General features: G+C 41.2%; 1 protein-coding gene across 2 annotated transcripts in view; it reads left to right on the forward strand.

The window, feature by feature from the left end:
* Nucleotides 1-3,121: 3,121 nt before the first annotated feature.
* LOC110962785 (myosin-9-like) overlaps nucleotides 3,122-22,353 on the forward strand; it is a 35,955-nt gene continuing 16,723 nt past the window's right edge. Inside the window, exons 1-6 of one of the 2 annotated variants that reach the window (XM_022210793.2) lie at nucleotides 3,122-3,373; nucleotides 16,730-17,061; nucleotides 18,807-18,963; nucleotides 20,145-20,172; nucleotides 20,298-20,391; nucleotides 21,029-21,049. In XM_022210793.2, coding sequence (XP_022066485.1) covers nucleotides 16,735-17,061; nucleotides 18,807-18,963; nucleotides 20,145-20,172; nucleotides 20,298-20,391; nucleotides 21,029-21,049 — 627 coding nt within the window. In that variant the 5' untranslated portion in view covers nucleotides 3,122-3,373; nucleotides 16,730-16,734. The remainder of the gene's footprint in view (nucleotides 3,374-16,729; nucleotides 17,062-18,806; nucleotides 18,964-20,144; nucleotides 20,173-20,297; nucleotides 20,392-21,028; nucleotides 21,050-22,353) is intronic. The other variant, XM_022210794.2, reaches the window with a different exon arrangement.

Consider the following 22,353-nt stretch of genomic DNA (forward strand, 5'->3'; position numbering starts at 1 on the left):
TACTGGTAGAGACTCCAATCGCAATCTCTACTGGTAGAAACTCCAATTCTACCAAATCGCAGTCTCTACCATGATATATATATACTATTGCAACTTGATAGCTAACTACTCGAACTGTTTATTCATTAATTAGCTGCCTATTTTGACTATTTATTCTTTACTTTTGGATAACTAACCATTTATTTATTGTTTAAAACTCACAATCTGCTGTTTTTCTGTTGCTATCTATTAGCTTTAAGCTTTTTCAGACTTTTATCCAGTGCCTCCACTAAAAGCTAACTAACTCAACTGCTATCCAATAGTTAGTTGTCTCCTTTTCACTATTTAATCATTACTTTTAGTTAACTGTCATTACTTGTAGATTATTTTAGCTAACATGTAACTTTTTATTTCTTGCTCACTCTTAGATTTGAGCTATTTCAAACATTTATCCAGTGCTTAAGCTAACTTTGTAAACTGTTTATCCCTGCATTGCCGTTAGCTTTTGACCTCTTTGCTTGCAAATTTGTTTTCGTGCTCACTCAGTCAAAACATGTAGCATTCAGGTATTACAGCTGATCCAATATGTGGATATTTACAGTGTAATCAAGCTATCTACTACTTCACAGTTTTTCCCCATATCCCTGGCAGCTGCAGAGGTACCAGTATCCCTCGGTGGTACTGCCCTATTTAATCTTTCAGCCTCGGTTTGTGATGTGGATCAAAGTCGTAGACTTTTCATTAGTGCTTCACAGTGAGAAAGTGAAAAATATTTATTTTCCACTGCTAATGTCTCCCCGCTGGTCGTGGCATGTGCGTTGGCTCCATGCCTTCAGTTCCCCTCGACAGACTGGCTCAGATCAACCAGTCTGAATCCCAGAGGAGTATCTGAAGTAAACAGGTTCTTATTGTACTATTCCAGTCTTCTGTGTAGACTTTGGCAGTGGCACCGCAGAGCTTTCATCTCCACGTCTATGATTTAACTCGTCCCGTTTTTGGTTCAGTTTCCTCATACCGTCCCACCACCCCTAACTTTCCCCCCCTACCACTCTGCTCCTTTTATGCCTCTTTGTCCACGTCCGTCTATTCAAGTGCTTTCCTGATATCTGCTCCTTCATGTTTGGTTTCACCTGCTTAAACGTCGTTATCGCCGTCTATCACTCTTTCTTCTTCGCTGCTTTCCTGAAGGGGCATGTTAGGCAAAGAAAAACAAATGTCAAGAGTGATTTACAGGCTGAACAAGTGCATCCCTCTCTCACATTAATTAAATCATCACCTGCAGCGGTTCCCATGTAGTAGTTACATGTCTGATCATGAATGCGGGCTCACCTGTTTCAGCTCCAACAGTAAATTACATAACTGTCATATCTATCTGTCTCACGTCTTGTTAGCTCTCTTTGTCTTATCAAAGCAACACACTGATGCAAAATTCAAAAACAAGAGCTCAAACTGAAAATGCTGAAAGGTGCAAATAGAGATTTAAACGTAAAAATCTACAAACGACCTAAGGCCAACAAAAGGCCAGGATAAATTGCTTATATTAAATATTTTAGTAAACTTAGTGGTGGAAACACAGGGTGCAGTAGGGTGACATATTTATTTTTATTTGTGGCGCAATCACACTAAACCCCCAAAACGTTGTCTTTTTTTAATAAATCATTACAATTTCCACATTTATCAGAGCCTAATCCTGTAAAGACAGTGAGTATTTTCACATTTTCAAATTTCAGATTGCTCTTATGTCGAACTTTAACCAAATTTAAGCCTAAAAATTGTGATATTTCATCCAAATCACTTGATTCTAAATGTCACATTTTAAAAAATCACCAAAAATTAAGCGTTTGCACAAGATATTGTAGAGAAAACTGAAAAAATTTCAGTCATTTTTTCAAGTGATCCGCAGGCTGTGTTTATCCAGAGAAGAGAGGGAACAAGTATGGAAAGAAAGGAGAAAGACTGAGAGGAAAATAAAGCTTGCTTAATCAAAAAAATAATACAGCATGGCTCAAAAGCAATATACAGAGGAGTTAGTTATCTGTAACTTGTTGAAAGTTACATTCAGCATGGCAAAATATCTTTCTGGAGTTGACATACAGAACAGGAGCAGCGTAATATCTATAGTATGTATAGCCCCCAGTTGCTTCCAGTATTGGTAACATCTGTGGGTACTTGGATAAAAACCGTTTTTTGAATTTTCACAAAACAAATCATGAAAGAAATACAACTTTTGCATATCTTTATTTGTGATTTATGGCATCCAACAGTTACACCGCACATAGTTCTTTGCTTTTGACATGGCTGTGCTGTCTCCATAGAGGTTCATCAGTCTGTATAGCAGTGAAAAATGAGCTTGCAGTGAATAGATAGATAAGTGACAGGAGCAAAAGAAACAAACAGAAACTGGGTTCAAAGTCCCCTCTGTGTACTTAGGTCAGACACTAAATCACCACCATATCCACTGACTCTGCTCTGCTGCTGACCTCTGACCTTTGGAGACAAGAAAAGTTGTCTACATAGGTGTTAGATTGTTAATGTAACACCTATGAGTATGCCAGCTTTGTTCAGGCAGACAGGCAAGTGTACGGTTTCAACAAGATTAAACCACAGGGAGGGTTTTTGTTGCACTCTACAAAAATACTCCTTTGTCTGTGGAGTGAAAGACGCTGACATAACATAAACACATTAGGGATATGAGTAGCAGTATAGGATAGCCCAGACAAGTCTGCGTGCATGGGATCTGCCTGATATTTGGCAGCTTTACAGCACCATTAGTATCAAACAGCTGGAGCCATCTCTGCTACTTGTTTCCGAAGCAGACATGAGACTAGACCCTGCTGACACACAAAGGTAGTCCCTGAGTGATGCAGTCCATCCTAACAGTGGCTCGTACTTATATGGTCATAAAAATCCTTAGCATGCACATACCTCTCTCATTAAACACTGCTTTATCGGCATCCCCTCTGCTCCCTCCTCTCAGCGCTTTCAAGTTCAGTTTTTCTTCTCTGCAGGGTTGAGCCCGCCTCTCGCTGCACCCGATTGGTTCAAAGTGTGCCGATTACCAAAAACGCGGCTGTGATTGGCTAGAGGGGCGGATACATGACGGCCGTGACCCGCCTCATCCTGGACCGCGCCCCGGCTCCCCGCACCGGGTGAAATTACGCGAACCAGTGAGCAGCCAGTGGAAGAGGGGAGGGCAGAAGGAAGAGAGAGAGAAAAAAAGAGATAGAAAGAGTGAAGCAGCAGAGAAAGAGAGGGAGGAAGCAAGCGCTGTAGTTTAGCCTCTGCGAAGCTGCTGTTCGACGGGAAGAGAAGTTTGACTCAACGGCGACGCTGACTGAGCCAACCCGGTTGTTGTTAGCCACCCTCTGAAAGGCGTCTTGCACCCGAAAAGCAGGTAAATACGTGAACTTGAACCACGTTGTGTTGCCATGCTTTCTTTCTTGCCTGTTTTATAACTCATTCAGTCCGGCGGCGACTAGCAGCAAGTGCATTGAACCAGGAAGCAGCCGTTACGGTTGCTGGTTGCAACTTCAGCAGCCTCGCGCGCTGGGTGGAGTGGAGCGGGGTGGCAACCTCCTCCACTTTGATTTACCACCTGGGTTTTATTCAACTTTACGCAACTTTAGCACCTAAAATTATGCCTAAACTCTAATTACACGTGAATGTGGGCACTGTGCGAGCTGTAGTTCGTCAAACAACAGCTCCAGCTTTGCGGCAGCGGCGAGAAGCTAAAAAAGCCGCAACGGTAGAGAGGCAGGAAGTGATTCGCTTGAATGAGTTGCAGGAAAAGGCCGGGCGAAGAGTTGAAGCCGTGAGAGGAGAGGGGAAAGGACTGCGTGAAAACACCAGCTCCATAACTGGACGTGTGATTAGCAGTTTGCGGTTGAACTTTTCGGTGTGTGTGTGTGGAAGCGGGAGACAGACTAGACGATGTGTGTGGCCGGTAACATGTCTGGCCGGGCCCATGACGTCACTGCCTCACCGGTGGACTCGGGAAAAGAAAAAAAGGAACCCGGAGATTTGCTTTTCCAGCTTCAGCCTCACTGAACCGTGTCATCTGCTTGTCTGCGCTCTTTCTTTGTTTTAATACTCCTGCTGCCAGCACACCGGGGCTATTGGGGAGGCTTTCAATGCCCCCCTGTCAAAATGAGGAATTTGACTTGTGATTTTTTTTAGCTCACCAGTACATGTGCAACTGGGCAGGATGGTGGAACAAAGTAATGGGTGGAACCACATCATATGAGCTGGACTTGGCTAGAAATGTATTTTCTTTTAAGGATAATTTATTTATAAACTCATATTTCTATAGTTTTTAATTGACTACCCATGGGAGGCTTTCAATGCCCTCTGGAAAAAGGGAGAATTTGACTGATTTTTAGCTCACAAATACATTTGCATCTTGATGGAACAAAGTAATGGGTGGAACTGAATTATATGAGCTGAACTAGGGTAGAAATGTCATTGTAAGTTGATTTTATTTAAAAGATAGTTTAGTTATAAACTCGTGTCTGTATAGTTTTTAACTGGCTGCCCATGGGAGGCATTTAATGCCCTCTGGCTAAATGAAGATAGATGGATAGATACTTTATTAATCCTCAGGGAAATTCAAGATGATTTTTTTAGCTCACAAGTACATGTGCAGCTGGACAGTCTTGAAGGAAGCAAGTACTGGGTGGAACCAAATCATGTGTGCTGAACTACTGTAGAAATTTCTTTTTAGGTATTTTTTTTTAAGATAATGTATTTATCAACTCATATTTCTCTAGTTTTTATTTTACTAGCAGTATATGGAGATGCATTGTGTTCCTACATATATTTCATTCATTTGTTTCCAGTTAACAGTACATATATTTTACATTTTTCTCTATCTGTGGTCCCTGCTTTTCTTCCTTCATCTTCCACCCTTCTTGTTTTTTTCCTTCTTGTCAGTGTTTACTGATATGCAACGTCAAATTCCTCGTCTATGAAAACCTATTTGGCAACAAAGCAGATTCTGATCCTCTGTGGTCTTGAGCAACATCCCACCCACAGCAATATCTCACTGCTTAGTCACCAGTGGTCACAAGTAATAGCCCATCATCACTGAAGGGTTAAACGTGCAAAAATTCTGTTTTAATGAAACATATGTACAGCACAGATAATCAAAGCCATCTTGGTAATGTTTTGCAATGTGTAGTTCTAAACTTGGACAACAGGATCATCATTTTTACAGCAAATACACATCAGTTCCAGGTATCTGCTTAATTTTAATCGGTATCAGCTCTTAAAAAAAGACATATTGGTCCACTCCTAATATGGTATCTGAGAGTTTGACACTTTAAAGAGCTTGCATTCCTCATAAAGTCATCTTGGATGTGAACGCCTGATATGAAGGAGGTGTTTCTAAATAGAATTTTTCCATGCCTGAGGAGTGCAGTACAAAAAGGAAGATGCAAAATTTGCTTCGCTCAATTTATCTGTATAGAAGAGAGATTGTTCCATCAATGAACCAGATTTTGTTTGGAATGCTTCAATTAGTTTGAAGGTCAGGGGAGCGAATGGGTGTAATTTTGAGTATCAAACACTGATTTTCTGCATTTTGCTGAGTTTATATGCACTAATTTATTCCTTTTCTGCACCATTTTATAATGGAAATGTTGATTATGTAAAGGCAAAGGCACAAATCATGGGTTAATTCCAATTATAATGGAATATAATGACTCTGGCATTCTGTACTTTAAGTGTTATCTTTGAATTTTATCCCTGCTGAGATGACACGCGTACAGGCATCATTTCTTCTTTTGTGTCTCTTTAGTCTCTTAATCCCCTCACTTTTAATAGCTCATATGTGCTTCAGCAAGATTTTTCATGCCCAAAACTTGTCTGGCATGCTAAAGACAAAACATCTGCCCCTGTTGGAGGCATTGTTACCTTCATAAGCAAACACTCTAATGGTTTTTCAAAATAAAAGACCTTTACTTGTTTCTTGTTTTTTCTAGGGGGAGAAAATGCACGTGTTCTAAATATTGAGGGGGGTATCTCCCTTGTGTCCCTTCTAAAATTAATGCACATGTCTGCAATACACAGGAATGCCAACTGAAAATGACCAGGTTTGCCATCTAATTACAGAGTGGTCCGCTGTGATGAGCATTAGCCTGGCAATGCAAGTTTTCCATGGTTTAAGAGAATTTATTGGATTAATAGTAAGCCAGCTGAAGTACATTGTATTTATGCAACCCATGGCACAAATCGCACATTTGCCTCAGAGGACTTCATGAACTGTAAAATATAAGATGCTCTGTAATCTTGGAGCAAAGTGAAAAATGTGACTCAACAAACGATTCAATGTCCGGTTATAGAATTGTAATCTGATTGTAGGAGTTTTCTAAAAACTTGGTTCATTTTGCACATTTATCTTCAAGCATAACGACAACATATTTGATAGAATCTGCATTTTCTCCAACCTGTAAAGGATCACATTCTCATTAAACCTCGTCATGGTGTGTCATGCTGCCTATACGTAAGTGTTGTGCCTTGTCGGTGCAACTTGTGTTTGCTCTGTTAGATGGCACATCATTGTGTTTGCATTCTGGTAAGCAAACATACTCTGGTATGAGCGCACTCCCTTCAGCTTCAATGTTTGACCCAAAAAAAGAATGAACTCGGTGTCAAGTCAGACTGGGATTCGTAGAACTTCTAAGTCTGGCACTTCTCCCTTCAAACCTGTTTCTCATTGTACAAAGTGAGAGTGCTGTTACACGGAGTGAGCGCGGCACCTTTTTACTGTAAAATTTAGTAATCAGAACCATACATTTCAAATTGGCTATTTTCTGCCAAGACACTATTAAAGCACAGTGTGATCTTGCTGCATTAGTAGTGTTTCTATCCTGCATCATGCCATGCTGAATTTGTAATTACACTAGTTGACACATGTTAACTTGTGTGTTGTCCAATGTCTTGTCTATACCCTCTTTGAAATCCATCATTCAAGATGATACAGCTGCTTTAATAGAGCAGATTTATCCTTTTCTGTGACGCTTGAAAAAGATTAATCTGTAAATAGTCTTTCAATGTCACATTGGGTGACATGTTGTATCGTGTTTTTGCATTAGTCATTTTGCTGAATTAAATCCTGGCAATGTGTTGTGCAATAGCTTCTCTGGAGGCCAGTTCTTCTCACTTATTGCCAGTTTTCAGTGCTGTTATGGAGCCCCCTGCAGAGATCGTTACATTCCATCATCCGTGTGTCAGCAGTGTCCACACTCGAGGCCCCTAGGAGAGTTATGAACTGTAGGCTAGACAAAATTAAATGCAGACATCTTAAAATGTGAACATTGGTGCTGGTGCGGGGAAGCTGTTCAATCTTCTCAGAATGATACAGTCCAAGGGAACATGCCTGTGGATGTTTAGATTTCATTGAGGGCTTGTTGTCCCGGCTGAGGCAGATTACTTGCAGGCCCTTTTGCTTTTGCTGCACATGAGAATGCGCTGTGTAGAGGACAGCGTGACACTGTTTGGCACGTTGCAACCCACAATTGTCTTCTGTTTTGAAGTCTCTGTTTTCTTTTAACAAATGTCAGGTATTTTTAATCTTTTTGTCTCTGCATTCACTGGTTGAATAATTTCTTGAACTCGGATTGTCTGGCTCAGACAAGAGATGCAAATGATAACGTGGTACAAAAGGTTTAGAGCTAAAATTAGGAGTCTTGTTTTGTTAAAGACAGAAAAATAATCACTGGTTCCGGCTGTTTCAATGTGAATATGCGCTGGTTTCCGTAGTCTTTTATGATTAAGCTGACCACCTTTAGGTTTTGGAGCTTTGGTCAGACAAAACAAGCTGTTTGAAAAAGTCTGCAGTGTTTTGAGGCTTTTTGAGAGAATTTTTTTTAACATCATTGAAAAGAAAGAAAGCACTTGTAAGTTGCAACCATAGCCTCGGCAATAAACAATATGTCAAGATTTCTGAAGAACTAATGTGGAGACTGATTGTAAAAACTACTTTTCTTTTCTGAGTACACACTCATGACTTTCCCTGTAAATCTTGATTCTAACAAAAGTTTTTGTCAATGATTTATAGGGCAGTACGGTCAAATGTCATGTGTAGGCTAGTCTCCCAGTCAGCTGAGCTTCGTTCATGCAAACAACATTCCTGCTTGAGTGGAGATTGCTAAGTTTTTTTTTTTTTTCTTCAGCCATGGGAGAGCTGATCAGGTCCTTTCTCAGTATGTAGTTATAGTGTTACTTGTAGTCAACACTAGAGAAAATTCATTTGTATATTCAGGAATAGACATAATGCTTGTTTTAAAGTCAGACAATATAAAGCACAACACACATAAACCTGCATTGTTACTGTTTGTTGCGTTGCTCTGTATGTCACTAATGATGGTCTTTAATTTAAGTCATTCAAACGGTTGCTTTTTCCTGAATGTCTCATCTATTTTAGTTCTGCCCAAACATATTTCTTCTGGTTGACATGAACAGCATAATTAAGTTGGCCCAGCCGGAGTGGTTAAACTGACTGGGCTCCAGCATACATTTCCAGTTGCATCTGCTTTGGGATTCCTTCTTCTGTGCACAGCTTTGTTTCTTACATTTCCTTGTAGTCTTCCTATCAGACCTTTTTCGACAACTTCTGTTCCCAGTCTGTGTTCTGCTTCATTTTCCTGCCCCTGCCTCTTTTCCTCTGTTTGTGTATTTTGTGAACACCCCATCCTTTCCTCCATCCTCCCCCTCACAGCACGCACCTGTAACCATTCAGTGGAGCCAAACAATACCGGGAAGTGACTGCACTCTGTCTTAGACTACATAAAGAAAGGACTTGTAGAGATTTCTGATCTCCAAAGATGGACCTTGACCATTCCGCTTATGATTGCTCGTGGCACGATGGTACCGCTTTCCGTTTCAGGCCAATAATTATGAGGTAATTCTCGGTTAGAGATTACTGACCAACAGCCCAGGCTTCTCTGGAGTGTCAGTTGAAAGATCCAACTTTATGTCAAGATTAAGAGAAAGGCAGCACCTGGCTATCCACCTCCCTGAAATAATTATCTTGTAGAAAAGAGTTGACAGTCTTTATACAATGCATTTTCCCTATTGGTGTAAATACAAGCTATTCAATCTGAGTTAATGCCACATATTTATATAGAAACTGTTAAATGACATGCATACCCAGAACAGAAAAGACATCTAATCAGTAGTGGTAAAGCACAGTTGCATTTCCATCCATGACATTAAATAGACTTTGTCCGTGGCTGGGTGTGTGTGCGAGCTGCACACCTGGTGTGTGACTGGGCAGAAATGTGGAAGGTTGCGAAATACCACAGACACTTTCAGGTCACTTTTTGAGTGAACTTTGAAACATGCTGTATAATTCATCTGGGTTCCAACGCCTGCATCAATTCCATTGTTAATCCAAATTGTGCTGCATACCAGATGTCCAGGTTGTCAGACTGACATGTGGCTATTTGAAGTCTGAGCACATTGTTTGATGAGATGATTATTAAAACATGGCAGCTTTGTATTGTCTGTGTAGCTCACAGGGAGTGGCCTAGGTAGAGATAACAAGCGATAAGTGGAAAGAACCACATCTTGGTCTACAAAGGTGATGCGGGGGAGGTTGTCTGGTGGCAGAATGAATAGCAGAGAAACGTAAGATGAATCTTATGAGAACATAGGAGATGTGAAGCAGTGGTAGCAGATTTTCTTCTTCTGGCCTGTCAGAAAGTCAAGACTTAGCTGTACCAGTTCAGCATTCCTCTAAGAAAAATTACTGCTGACAAACAGAAATGTGTATCTTAACTCCCTTCTGCATTCTTTTGCTCTCTGTTGAAAGCCTTACATAACCCTCTGCCTATTATCGCATGGTCAATACCGTTTGAGTGTTTTAGGTAAAGGGCAAACTGGTGCTGTGCAGGACCTGCTTTGTTTTGTCAAATAAAACCAGTTGGCTGTGGATTTTGTGGTGCAACAAGATGACTGTTTGAATGTTACACTCGGAATTTGTTGTATGGACACGAAAATGTGGTTGTCAGACCAACGCCCTATTTCAAATTATCTGTCCTCTTCGTTGTTTATTCATTCATACTGCTGATGAATGGGGAGAGAAAACGGTGTCCGAGTATAAATATAGCATAGATATAGCAGCAAACAGCTATTAGCTATGCAAATGTATCGTAGAATAATGGAGTCCTTTTGCAGAGAATGAAGGTGGTTGGTAGCCAGTCTGGCTAGTCATGCATGTTAGTGCCTCCTATTGAAACTGTTGGCCCTCATTTTCTTTTTAAAATGTTTAAAAATGATGTCCAAGACAAGTTTATAAAAGCCAGAGTGCAATCTAGAGTATCTAGCCGGTGCTCCAAAAACTAAAGAACCCCAAAACTAAATTTTCTTAATATATTTGTAACACATTTGCCAAATTTATTGCGCTTGTTTAATATTAGCTCAGTGTGAGAGTCTCTAATGCTTGTTTTCCTTCACTCAGGTCTCTTTCCACAAACAGACATTAGCAGAGCGACAGGAGGCAGAGGCTAAACGAAGATAATGTAACTCGAACTGACAGCAACTTGTTACGGCCATTTATTGCCTTTTACAATACAAGCGTGGGCTCATAATTATAGCTGGATTAATATTTGTTGACACAACCTTTTGTGGTTGTAAATTAAATGTGAAGGGAGTGGAGAGATGTGGCCGGTACACCTGCATGTTTTTGGCTGGAGATATTTGTGCTCTAGCAACATCTACTGGTTCTGTAAGTTGTATACAGCACCTGAACATACAGGAAAATTATCAGAGGTATTAGAAAAAAGCTTGACATGAGGGAAGGACATGGAAAAACTGAATAATGGTAGGCATTAATAATACATATGCAAATTTAAACACTGGCACTTCAATTGTTTAATAAATATTGCCTCTGTTTTAATATTAAATAATATACAGTTTAAATCGGCTAAAATGAGCAAATTTGGAACTTCTGAAAGTCTGTGTTTAATTTCATCTGACAGAACCACTGGCTGTTGGTGATGTGCTGAGGGCATAGTACGACCCAGTATGGGCCTCCAGTTGTAAGTGGTGGATGGCAGTGGCCTGCTCCCAGTGCAGTGAAATTGGATCCCGGTTGGGGCAGGAATGTGAAAAGTAATGTGGAAAGTGATGTAGATCTGTCATGCAGCGTGGTTATTTTCCAGTATGCTTAATTTACTTCAGTCCTCAGAACCGTTCAGCATGTGCTCAAGAAAATGCCACCTTTCTTCCTGCTTTGAAAGACTCGCATACACCAAGTTCCACAAATGGCAAAATAGTTTTCTCAGTTTGTCATTTCCTTTCCTCCCCTCTGTTCCTCCTGCCCCACCCTCCCTTTTTAGAGAAGGAGGGTGGATTGGAGAGAGAGAGAGAGAGAGAGAAAGTCGACCTGTGAGCCCACAATGAATTTTGACTAACTCAAGTACCTAACAATCCATGAATTATTAGTTTCTACTCATTTCTAGTCAAGCAATCAAAATTGGAAAATGAATAAGGATTTATTTGTTTTTGCGCTTATGAATCTACAGCTTGTTTTTATACTTTTGATTTATTTTTTCTCGAGTCCAAAAGGAAATTAGATTTGGATAATTAATCTGTGCAAATCATAAATGGGCAAGACAGACATTCTGTGCAGGATTCATAAATTAATAACATAATAAATCTTTCTTTTCATTGTCAGTTGAAGTTGGAACGATGCACTCATTCCTTACAGCCCCAGTCTGGCACCCACTGTCTTCCATACAGTCGCAGTCAGTAGATCATCAGACTGTGAGGGGGAAGAAAGTGGTAATGCCAAGACACAGGAGGGACTGATGCACTAGAAATAGACTGGAGTATTTGTTGGAATGGGCAAGATAAACGGCTGAAGTCAAACAGCCGAGGGTGCAGAAACAACATCCACAGCCTGAGGAAGACGGCTGAGGACGAGCAGCTCTGGCTCATCGTACTCTGGTGGGATGTGCTGATGGGATGCAGTTGGTGGGAGTACAGCGTTATTGACTTTGGCCGTCATTCTATTAATAATCCAACCAATGGTCCAGTGCACACAGGACAGCTGGTTTATGGGTTCCCTTCAGCTGGAGCTGGAGAATTTGACTGTACATGGTCAAGCTGTGGTGGAGGTTGTCACGACCGCTGGTTTTTACAGTAACTCGGGGAGAATCAGTGAGGTGGAAAGGAATGAAAGGGAGTCGGCCTGATGGATGGATGGCCTCCGTTTTATAAAGACTAAGGTTGACCTGCTTTTTAAACGGGACAAACGGAACTTAAGGAGGACTCTCTGGAGCTCTTCCCTTTTCCTTTCGTCTCCTCGTTCCTCCTCCACATCTTCCTCAAAGCCCTGGCTCCTGCACTACTTCCTCTGTTTGCGACCACATTCTGGTCTCTGTGATCCAGTTATAGAATCCGGCCCTCAGTCCTCTTCCTTGTGTTAATGGTTTTATGGTTCCTCTTCCTCTTTCAGGTCCGCAGCCCCTTTGAAATTTAGAATATAATCCTTTAATGGCATCTCAGTAAGGCTCTGTAAAATTGAAAGATTTTTGCCAAGGGTTAGTTTCAGGATGACCTATTGCCATGTTTTTAGCTAACGAGTAATCCATGTTATGATTATCTAGACCAGCTTGTCTCATTGTTAATGGGTTTCAACAGAACGGATGGTGTTTTCACAGCTGAGTGATACTCCAAAGTGACAGGAAATCAGGGAAACCTTGATTCTTACAGGATTATGGAAGTCTTGGCAGGGAGACCACAAGAACCTGAGACTCAAGTGAGGGGTGGGGATGAGAAGAGTGTTGAAGCACACTGTTTTATCTCAATGTCAAGTCAACATCCACGTCTTACTAAAACCGTGAAGCTCCACAAGGAAAGGCCAAGATCTAAAACTGGCTCCTGGGAGTTCTTTATCCCTCCTCTTCTCTCTACTTTCTATATAGAACAGCGCTTGTCGAACTAGAATAGCTGTTGGAGTAATTTTAGTCCTCATTCCACTCTCTGGAGAGGTAGTTTGAAGTGTGTCACAGAGTTATCTGTGTCAAGCATGTAAGTCGGACTGTAGCAGACATCAACAGACCGGACTTGTCTTATTTTACTGTGGTTTAGCAGATTTTTGTCAGTCTGAGGTGTTAGTGAACTGAATATGCATGTTTTCCAGTCACATTGGGTGTAACTTGGGAGATTTTTCATTGTTTTGAGAGGTTTTATAGATTCAACAAACAATAAATTAATCAATAATTGAATTTGTTGTTAGCTTAGCTGCATTACTTTTGCAAACAGTGCGTATCTGAACTGCAGTCTGCCATGAATTATCTTTGCTTTACAGCTATTCATATGAATGGCCTAGCAATTAATACATGCTTAGGCCATGCAGGTATGGGTCTGTATAGGTTAGCAGTGTTTCAGAAGCTTATATGGTAACGTGTCTCCACACATGTGAAACATATCAGGTTAGGACAGTACCAGAGCTTTGGCTGCGTTCAGCATGTTCTGTTTCACTTCTTGTTTTTTTTGTCAGCCAACAAAGCTGCAGGGATTATAATAATCAAGCTCATATGTGGCCCTGCATGAAGCCAACTGTTTGAAATGTATTTGAGCAAATAATGGTCAAATGAATTGTCAAGGAGCATGGAAACAATGGGACAATCTAATCAGCTATGGGTGTGCTCACCAATGCAAAGCGATGCCGGTGTCTCCTGAGTGAAACATAGAAAGGAACACTTAATATACTGATGTATTGGGAATAAGAGGAGGGCAAAACAGGAAAAAGCAGCAGAAAATAGGTCTGAGAAGATGTAAGGGGGGAGGCATAGAGGACAGAAATTTGTGGAATGCCTTTGCTCGCTGTCTCTCCCTGATAAAGGGTGAGAATGGGAGGAATGCGACCCTGAAAAGACTGGATAAACAGAAAAGGAGGGGAGGGCTGACTGAACGCAAAGGAGGAAGCGTGGAGCCAGCTGAGAGCCGTAGCAGGATTAATTTGCCCCTCATTCTGTTACTCGAAAAGCACGAGGTTGGAAGACGAGGGATGAGTTTTTAGGCGGGGTGAGCAGTGATGGACGTCAGCTGTAGTGCAGCCTGACATCTTGTTGATGGAGGATGGAGAGAGGCAGGGGTCATGAAGAATGGCTCTCCCTCTGCTGGGTTTTTCACAGATCAGGGTTAATGTACCGGAATTGGACCCAGCCCTGTTAAATGTCGCAACCCTGACTTCAGTGTCTTGAAATTGTCTTGAAAGTCTGTCGTGTTTTCAGGGCAGTTGATGCTTTGGAGTTGGTATTTTGTAGCGAGCATTACTCTTGTTGAGATTCTACATTGTTTTTAACGAAAATGGGCTTAGGGGCTTTTGACACAAACATATCAGCCATGAAGTTGCATTATACTTTTTACCTATTGTTAAATGAAAATTAAAAAGTCCATAATTAGACTAGGAAAATGTGGGGCATTTAGGATCAGTGTTTCTCTGCTCTCTACAAGCATTGTTTTATAACTAGAGTATAAGAATTTGGCAGCAGAACCTTTTCCCACTGGACCACATTGCAATGTGAAGTTACTCTCATGGTCATGAACCACTTCCAGCTAAAATAATAATTCAGATGTGATAAGTGTACAAGTTAAGACTGATCTCAGCTGTGATGTTCCGGGTATTTGCTTATGCGCAACACAGCATATGGAGCAAATCTCTGCAGCATTGGGAAAGGGTAAAGATCCCTGTGCCGCTGGGAAAAACGGTGTCAAGCTCCTGCCGAGTTGGAATGATAATTGAGATGGTAAAGTCTGGGGCGGTAGTGTCAGTGAAAGCACACTATGTTCAGTTAATTGCCCAAAGTGTCAGTACACTTTCTATTGTTGGGTGGCTTGGCTCAGACACCTTAGCTTAATACTGGTTTTACTTGTCTAGTCACTTTCTATATGGGTTACTGCAGCACTCCTTGTCATCAAGATGTTATGTATGAGCTTTCACAGGTGTAGGAAAGAAAATGGCTTGTTTCAAGATATTATTTACACTCGGTAGTGTGCTTAAATTTGATATGAAAGCTACGGCATTTATGTATGGCATTTATTTTTGATTTGTGAAAAAAAAAAAAATCCATAAAAGGTTTTATGAAGTTCAAAAATTCCCCTCCCACGTCACTGTTCATGCAAGACAGCAGTGACGGTATGATTCCCAGGAAACAATCTTCAGCTTAAAGCTAAAAGTCCAACAAGTCTCTGCATACTGTTGGTGCTCTGATTTTGTGCTCAAAGTTTTGACTAGAAGTGGTGAGTCATATCTCTGCTGCTTTAGAATTCACTTGCACTTCCAAGATGCACAGCGTGCCCGATGAGCGTCACTGTAATTGTCACAACTAATCACACTTTTTCATGTGGATTAGAGTTTGGACAACACTGGCATTTATTTATTTAATGATGCGATCCTTACGGTTTGTTTAAAAAGATCATTCACAGCAGAAGATTGTGGAATCACTCACCGCTATAAATAGTGTTATTACATAAATTGTATATTTAAAGCACCTTGACTATAACTGTTTGCGAGTTTGCTAGCTAGACCTAACTTGGTTTGCAACATAAATTGACCATCACTGTCCCCTTTACTGCACCGAGTCCGGTCTGACTGCAAGAACTTTCACAAGTGGCCCTTTTTCAGCACGGAAACTTTTTAGAAATGGGAGATATTTACCTGTGTTGTTCCTCCTGACATAGTAGTCTATGAATGTAGTCCAAGAATGTCTGAAGTTTAGATTGTGGTACTTGAGGTTGCTGACTGACCAAACACAAACCTCTATTGCTACTCACTGATTGTTAATGTTATGTCGTCTTGTATCACGGCTAGTATGAAAAACGGAAGAATAAAAAGAGGTCAACTACCAAGACAAGCTGCAACTAAGACAAACAGTTTGAGGTTTATATATTAATTACTTTATTTTATTCTCGCTCTAAAATCTCTGAAACCCTTAGCAGGTCACTTTCAGGAAGTGGTTATTCTGTACAAGGAAGATCGTGACTCTGTGGTATTGCGTACAAAAATTGCATCTCAGACAAGCTTGCTTTTTTTATTCCTTATCTTTATAGTTCATCTGAATGATTTAAAGCACAAACGAGGATGAATAAAAGGGACTTGTGTTTCCTGATTTAGTTCCTGGTTCTACCTGGTTGATAAGAGCTGATATTCATGAAGAGGTTTGTGCTATCTCCCTTCTCCTTCTGAACAGACACCGTGACTAGCCAGCAGGAATGACAACAAACAGATGCTCCCTCACTTGTGTGTGACAGTTCTGTGTATTGGCGCATTCAAACCACAAAGGTGGCGTCTCTGCTGAGAGACGAGTTTAAATCTCTCTGATCCTGGATGCATGTTGCTCCTGCGCCTCCCTGAAGGTCTGGCAGATGGAAATTTGATTCAGTCTTCACAGCAGTCAGCCGTGGAGCATCACAGACTCTGGGTTGACATGGTTGTGTTTTATGTCGACCCAACCTCACTTGTTTCTGTTGTGCATCCATTTAACGGTGACCTTTGCATTCCTCAGAGATTAAATGTGAAGATGGAAGGATAGCAAAGGTCTGTTTCTGTTTAAAAAAAAAAAAAAAAAAGTTTTTGTTATGTAACACGGAGCTTTTTTCCCTGCCAGATTTTAGTGATGACGTGTAGTAGTGCACAAATGCTATTTCATATTAATGTGATGATTTATAACCTTTGAGCTTGTGACTTCTGCTCTAACCACAAACACGTTATATCTCTCTCTCTCTCTCTCTGAATCAGCTACCATGACAGACGCAGACAAGTTTCTGTACGTGGACCGTAATCTGGTCAACAACCCGCTGGCACAGGCGGACTGGGCCACCAAGAAGCTGGTATGGGTGCCGTCGGAGCGCCTTGGGTTCGAGGCCGGCTCCGTGAAGGAGGAGCGCGGCGACGAGTGCGTGGTGGAGCTGGCAGACTCTGGGAAGAAGATCAAGGTGAACAAGGATGACATCCAGAAGATGAACCCGCCCAAATTCAGCAAGGTGGAGGACATGGCCGAGCTCACCTGCCTGAATGAAGCGTCCGTGCTGCACAACCTGAAGGAGAGATATTACTCTGGGCTCATATATGTGAGTACTGAGCAGTGTGTGACATAAAATGCCCTAAACAAAGAAGGTTTTCACTCATTCTACAGCACATTTTTGGAAATGTAACGTGACAGTGATGCATTGGGGTTAATTTGAAGTTTCTGTTCCTGCAAAATCCCCACTGGCTTATAGAAAACAATCTGCCATGGCTAATCTCCAGCCCAGTCTATCTCTTCCTCCAACCTCCTAATTATCTCGTTAAGCCCCATTGTTTCAGGCAACCCATTGTGTGCATATTGTCATTGCAAAGAAAGTGTGCAATGTGTTAACGTTCTCATGTTATGGCGTTCTTCTTCTTCTTCCTCTTTGTCTATTCCCTCTAGCACTGTCTTGTGTGCTCTCTTAGTTTTATTTCTCTCTGTGTGTTTGGAGATATCTTGTAAACAGGAAGCTGCAGGGAACAATGCCGTCCAGAGCATGAGAGATATGAAAAACCAGTTAGAGAAGGAGGGGCTTCGGGGTCCAGTTTTTTGCAAAGATGGACATGGAATGTAAATCGTGTCATATCTGCTGTTGCAGCTCCTATAATTAATGTTATTTACCGCCATTTTCTGGGCTGGGAGTGATTTAGTCTCTTTGACTCTGTGGTGTGACCCGGTCAGATCAACACAGCCTGCTGTCCCCTCCCTCCTTCCCCCCAGAGATCCAGGCTACGCTCGGTTTGAGAGGCTCCAGGCTCTGTAGTCTTGAAATTGACCGTCTCTCAGGGGAGAGTGCGTGAACAACAGAGGGAGAGACGCCTGGTACAGAGATGATGGGAGAGCAGCACAGGAATGCAGCACATAGAAAAAAAACTCAAAAGTTATGTTAGGAAGGAGATATAAGTCCAGATACCCAGCAGAAAAAGATTTTATGGATATTATAGAAAGGAATGGAGGCGTGTTTTGATGTTCTATTGGAGGAAAAAAGATAATTCTAACATGTAGATTTGAGATATGACTTGGCTAACCTGTTTAGCTGTAATTTTACAATGCCAAGGTCACTCATCAGTTTAAACTTGCAGGAGGGTGGGGTTGATATTGCATAATAGAGGAGGGTAACAAATCAGAGTTCATGAGAAACTTTTAGCTTAGCGGTGATGGGGGATGGGACGGCCTTAGTACTGAGTCCTTACAGAGTGCAGCTTCTCTGTTTGACTCTGTACTTGTATATATGTGACCAATATCCAATTTATGATCTTTGTGATGCACATTATAGGTCTCACATTGTGTGTTTTTCAGCAAATTAATTGACTGCAAAGATGGTTAATTTCACCATGACTCTGAATGCTGTTTTTGGGGCTGTTCTAAATGAGCTATTTTCCACCAGCTGCTGCTCCTGCCCCCTTCTGGCTGTCAATCAAACACAGTCCATGTTTAAGCTGGATGGCTATTGGTTAGTTAGATGTTACATAGTACCTGTGTTGAATTCTTACTTGGTTGTGAAGCTGGGAGGCTAACTTTTGGTAGTGGACTTAAAGAATGGCAGAAGTAAATGTCTTCACATCTTAGCAGCTTTTATTTTACACCTCCAAGTTTATAACAACCACAAAAAGCAATACATTTTTTTTGTCATATTGAATGTCTAAATAAAGATTTGCTGTTTTCCTTTATTGCATTTCACATGTGTGCAGTCTCTTGGATTTGCCCTCAGCTTGTTTTATTTATCCATGTTTACAGCACAACACTCATCTTCTACTGGTAAAGTGAACATTCTTTTCCTAATTTCCATCTTTATCTGTCCTGCAGACATACTCTGGTCTCTTCTGTGTCGTCATAAACCCCTACAAGAACCTGCCCATCTACTCAGAGGAGATTGTTGAAATGTACAAGGGCAAGAAGAGGCATGAAATGCCGCCTCATATCTATGCCATCACTGACACATCCTACAGAAGCATGATGCAGGGTAAGTCATCGTCCCCACTGTCTGAGTGCTGGTTGAGAGCCTTAGAAGGAAGAAATGAAGTGGAGCTTGTCTGCTGCCACACATGATGTAATGTTTGCCTGAATTATTTTAGGATCCCCAAACTTGTAAAATATTCCTTTTTCAAAGAATCTATTGTGTGCTGAGTGATACCACACAGAGTTGTAAACTTTAACAGTCCTGAGAGAAAAGGTTTTATACATGGATTCTGTAATATTGGCAGAATATTTGCATCATTAACTTCTCTTAAAACTCAAACGCGGTGAATGAATGGTGTATATTGAGTTTGAAATAGAAGACACTGGAGACCAGTGGCTACAGACTGTTGGAGTTAGTGGAAGATATTCAGAGTATTCCATATGATTTATTTGCCCCACTGGCCTCAGCAAACACCAGATGCTCTTAACTGAAGCTAAGGAATGTTTGATATATGAGGTGCGTCTCTTTTCACCTACTTAGTTACTCACGCTTTCGGAGGAAGCCTGTACAAGGAATGTGCTACAAATCCATTTGAATTGTGTTAAGCTCAAGATTTTCTTTTGTTCTCGACACTGACACCCCTTTAGCTTTGATGTTTAAAGCTACGTGGTAGTTCACTGTGATTTCGTTGAGCAAATTTCCTGCCTAAACGATGCTAATGCACATTTCCTGTGTTTGGCATGTGTTTCAGTTTTTTTTTTTTTTTTGCCACATTACGTAATTTTTTAGCGTTTAGTGAAGTAACACTGACTCCCTGCTCGGTGTTTCCTGCAGCTATTGTAATGTGTTTTTGTCCAGCTCTTGCATGTATTCTGTTAGCTTTGCATTAAAGCCCTTATATATCTGTCAGAGAACTATCATCTGTCGTTCATACCCCCTAATCTACACCCCTCTGTCCCATCAGTGCTTGTTTTCTGCATGTTTGGCTCGAGCAAAATGTTCGGACCGCATTTGGAGGCAATAGGGTAATTAGCCAGTTGGTTGGAACCCCAGCAGCACGTCTTTAGAGTCACAGGAAACAGGATATTGATTTCCTGCCTGTGGTCTCTGTACCGCCAGTTGTACAGACAAAAATGCTTTGCACTGTGGCGATAACGTATGCTCATTTAAAATATGTAGCAGTGCTGTTCTGCAAAGATTACATAATCTACATTTGCACGCCTTTTTCTTTTATTATTTTGCAGATCGTGAAGACCAGTCCATCCTGTGCACGTGAGTTACAAACACACACACACACAGATAGCAGCAGTCCCTGTATCATTAATGAAATTTTAATCTGCTAGTTAGCTTGACTGTGTCCATCCTAAACCTATATTTTCTCTGTTTGTATTGTATAGAGGCGAGTCTGGTGCTGGTAAGACAGAAAACACCAAGAAGGTCATCCAGTATCTCGCTCATGTGGCCTCCTCTCATAAGACAAAGAAAGATCAGGTTAGTCCGACCTCTCACCCAGTCCAGCCTTTAGCTCGTGTCCTCATCTCCCCTCTCTACCTGCTGCTGCATTTAATTTGTTTCATTTTAGTGACACACTAAATGCTTTTTATTTTACAGGAGTATAATTTTCCTTTTCCTCGCCCTTGATTAACCACTTTTACATTGTAACTGAGGGTTGGTATGTGCACATTAGCCGGTTGTCAATCCGTCATTACATTCTTGTATTCGAGCGGCGTGTTCTCTGCAGTAGGAAAAACTCCTCTGTGGTACAGCTGCACCACCATCAAAGGAATGGATGCAATCAAGATAATGGCCCTGCATGCACAGTAAAACAGTAGTGTAGATTTAAAGGCTCCTGGCATACTGACATTTTACACAGACCAGAGACCTTACTTTATCTGAGAAGTGTTTGGTTTTGCTGATTTTACTGCATCTTCTCATCACAAATAAAACTCAGTTGACCATTCATCTGGCACATAATACATCAGACCTAAGCTGGAAAACGTGCACTGCCGTTATCTGGCCTGTCAGCGCCGTGATAGGTGCTGCTGGAAGCGACCCGGTGGGGTTTTAATAAAAACCACATCCATCATCCCTTTTTGAGGTTGTTGTATTTCTCTCTTCCCATCAACAGAACAGCTCGATCCTGTCACATGTGAGTTAACTCTCCCCCTTCATTCGCTCTTCCTCCCCACCTGCTTCTGTCATCACCTTCCCTCTCCGCCCTCACCCCTCCAAGCCCCCCTCCTCTCCTGCCCCTTCGCTGGAGCGCACTGTTGTGGGAGTCACTTTGTATAAAGGGCAGAGGTGACGTGTCTCGCCAGCCAATAGGAAGTAGGGAGGAAGTTTGTTTGCAGCTCAGTGGCAGCCGTATGTGTTCCTGTGAAAAATTCAGCCAGACAATAGTAGGATAAGAGGGAGGGGTCTTTGCTGAAAAATGGAAGCAGATTTTGCTCTAAGAGATGCATTTATATTTGTCTGGCTTAATTTTTCACATGATTTTTTTTCGCTACTTTTGTGCGTCCAAAGTTGCTTTTCTCTTTTTTGCTTTGACAGTGTGTGTCTGTTCATACGATACAGTGTCATATACAGTACTCTCTGAACAGACACACTGGTAACCAGTGTAGTGTACATGTTGTGTGATGGCCTGTTTTTGTGCCTAAACGTACATGTGAATTGTTTTATTTATAAACAGTTTTAAGTCATGCAGGGGGGGAAAAATATTGCCTTGTTCTTTTAAATGTACTTGAACTGTATCTACAAGGACTGCTTAAAAGGTATAACGTAGCGTGCTTGAGTTTTAAGTTTGTATTAACGCTCTGAACCCCAAAACTTGCTAGCTTGCCTCTGAAAAGATAAAAATATCGCCAAATTCGACCATTTATCAGTATTAATCATGTGACATGCATTTCTGTTACAAACATTAAAGAAGCTAGAAGAGCTATGTCAAATTCAGTAACCGGATTCTGTCAAAAAATAAATAAATTGTTCGCTTGTCGACACCACAGAGAAACCATGACTGACTCGGCTGCAACCAGCAGTCATTACACAAATATTTAGGGATTTTTGGTAGAACTGTAGACTTTGCTTACACAGGATAGATAGAAGACAAGCCAATAAACAAACAGGAGAGGCTGAGAGGAACATAAAATGTACTGGAGGAGTAAAATAAATTTAAAATGGCTAAATCAGTGGGTGAAGATTTTAAAAAATGTGTTTCTAGAGTTAATGTGTTTAGCGTGGAAAAATGCCAAGATTATTGAGGCTGGTAAAATATAAATGAAGTTAAATATTCATAGTATGTAAGACACCATTTTTCCAGCATTGGACACTGGGAATATGTTGACAACAGTGAATAATTTTTGTGAAATCTAACTTTTGCTTTAAGAAAATGAAAGACATTTTACCCGTGTTATTCTGCACAGAAACATGTACGAGTTCTCGCTCCTGTTTCCATAG

This window comes from Acanthochromis polyacanthus, chromosome 21 (assembly GCF_021347895.1).
Source record: "Acanthochromis polyacanthus isolate Apoly-LR-REF ecotype Palm Island chromosome 21, KAUST_Apoly_ChrSc, whole genome shotgun sequence".
NCBI lineage: Eukaryota > Metazoa > Chordata > Actinopteri > Pomacentridae > Acanthochromis > Acanthochromis polyacanthus.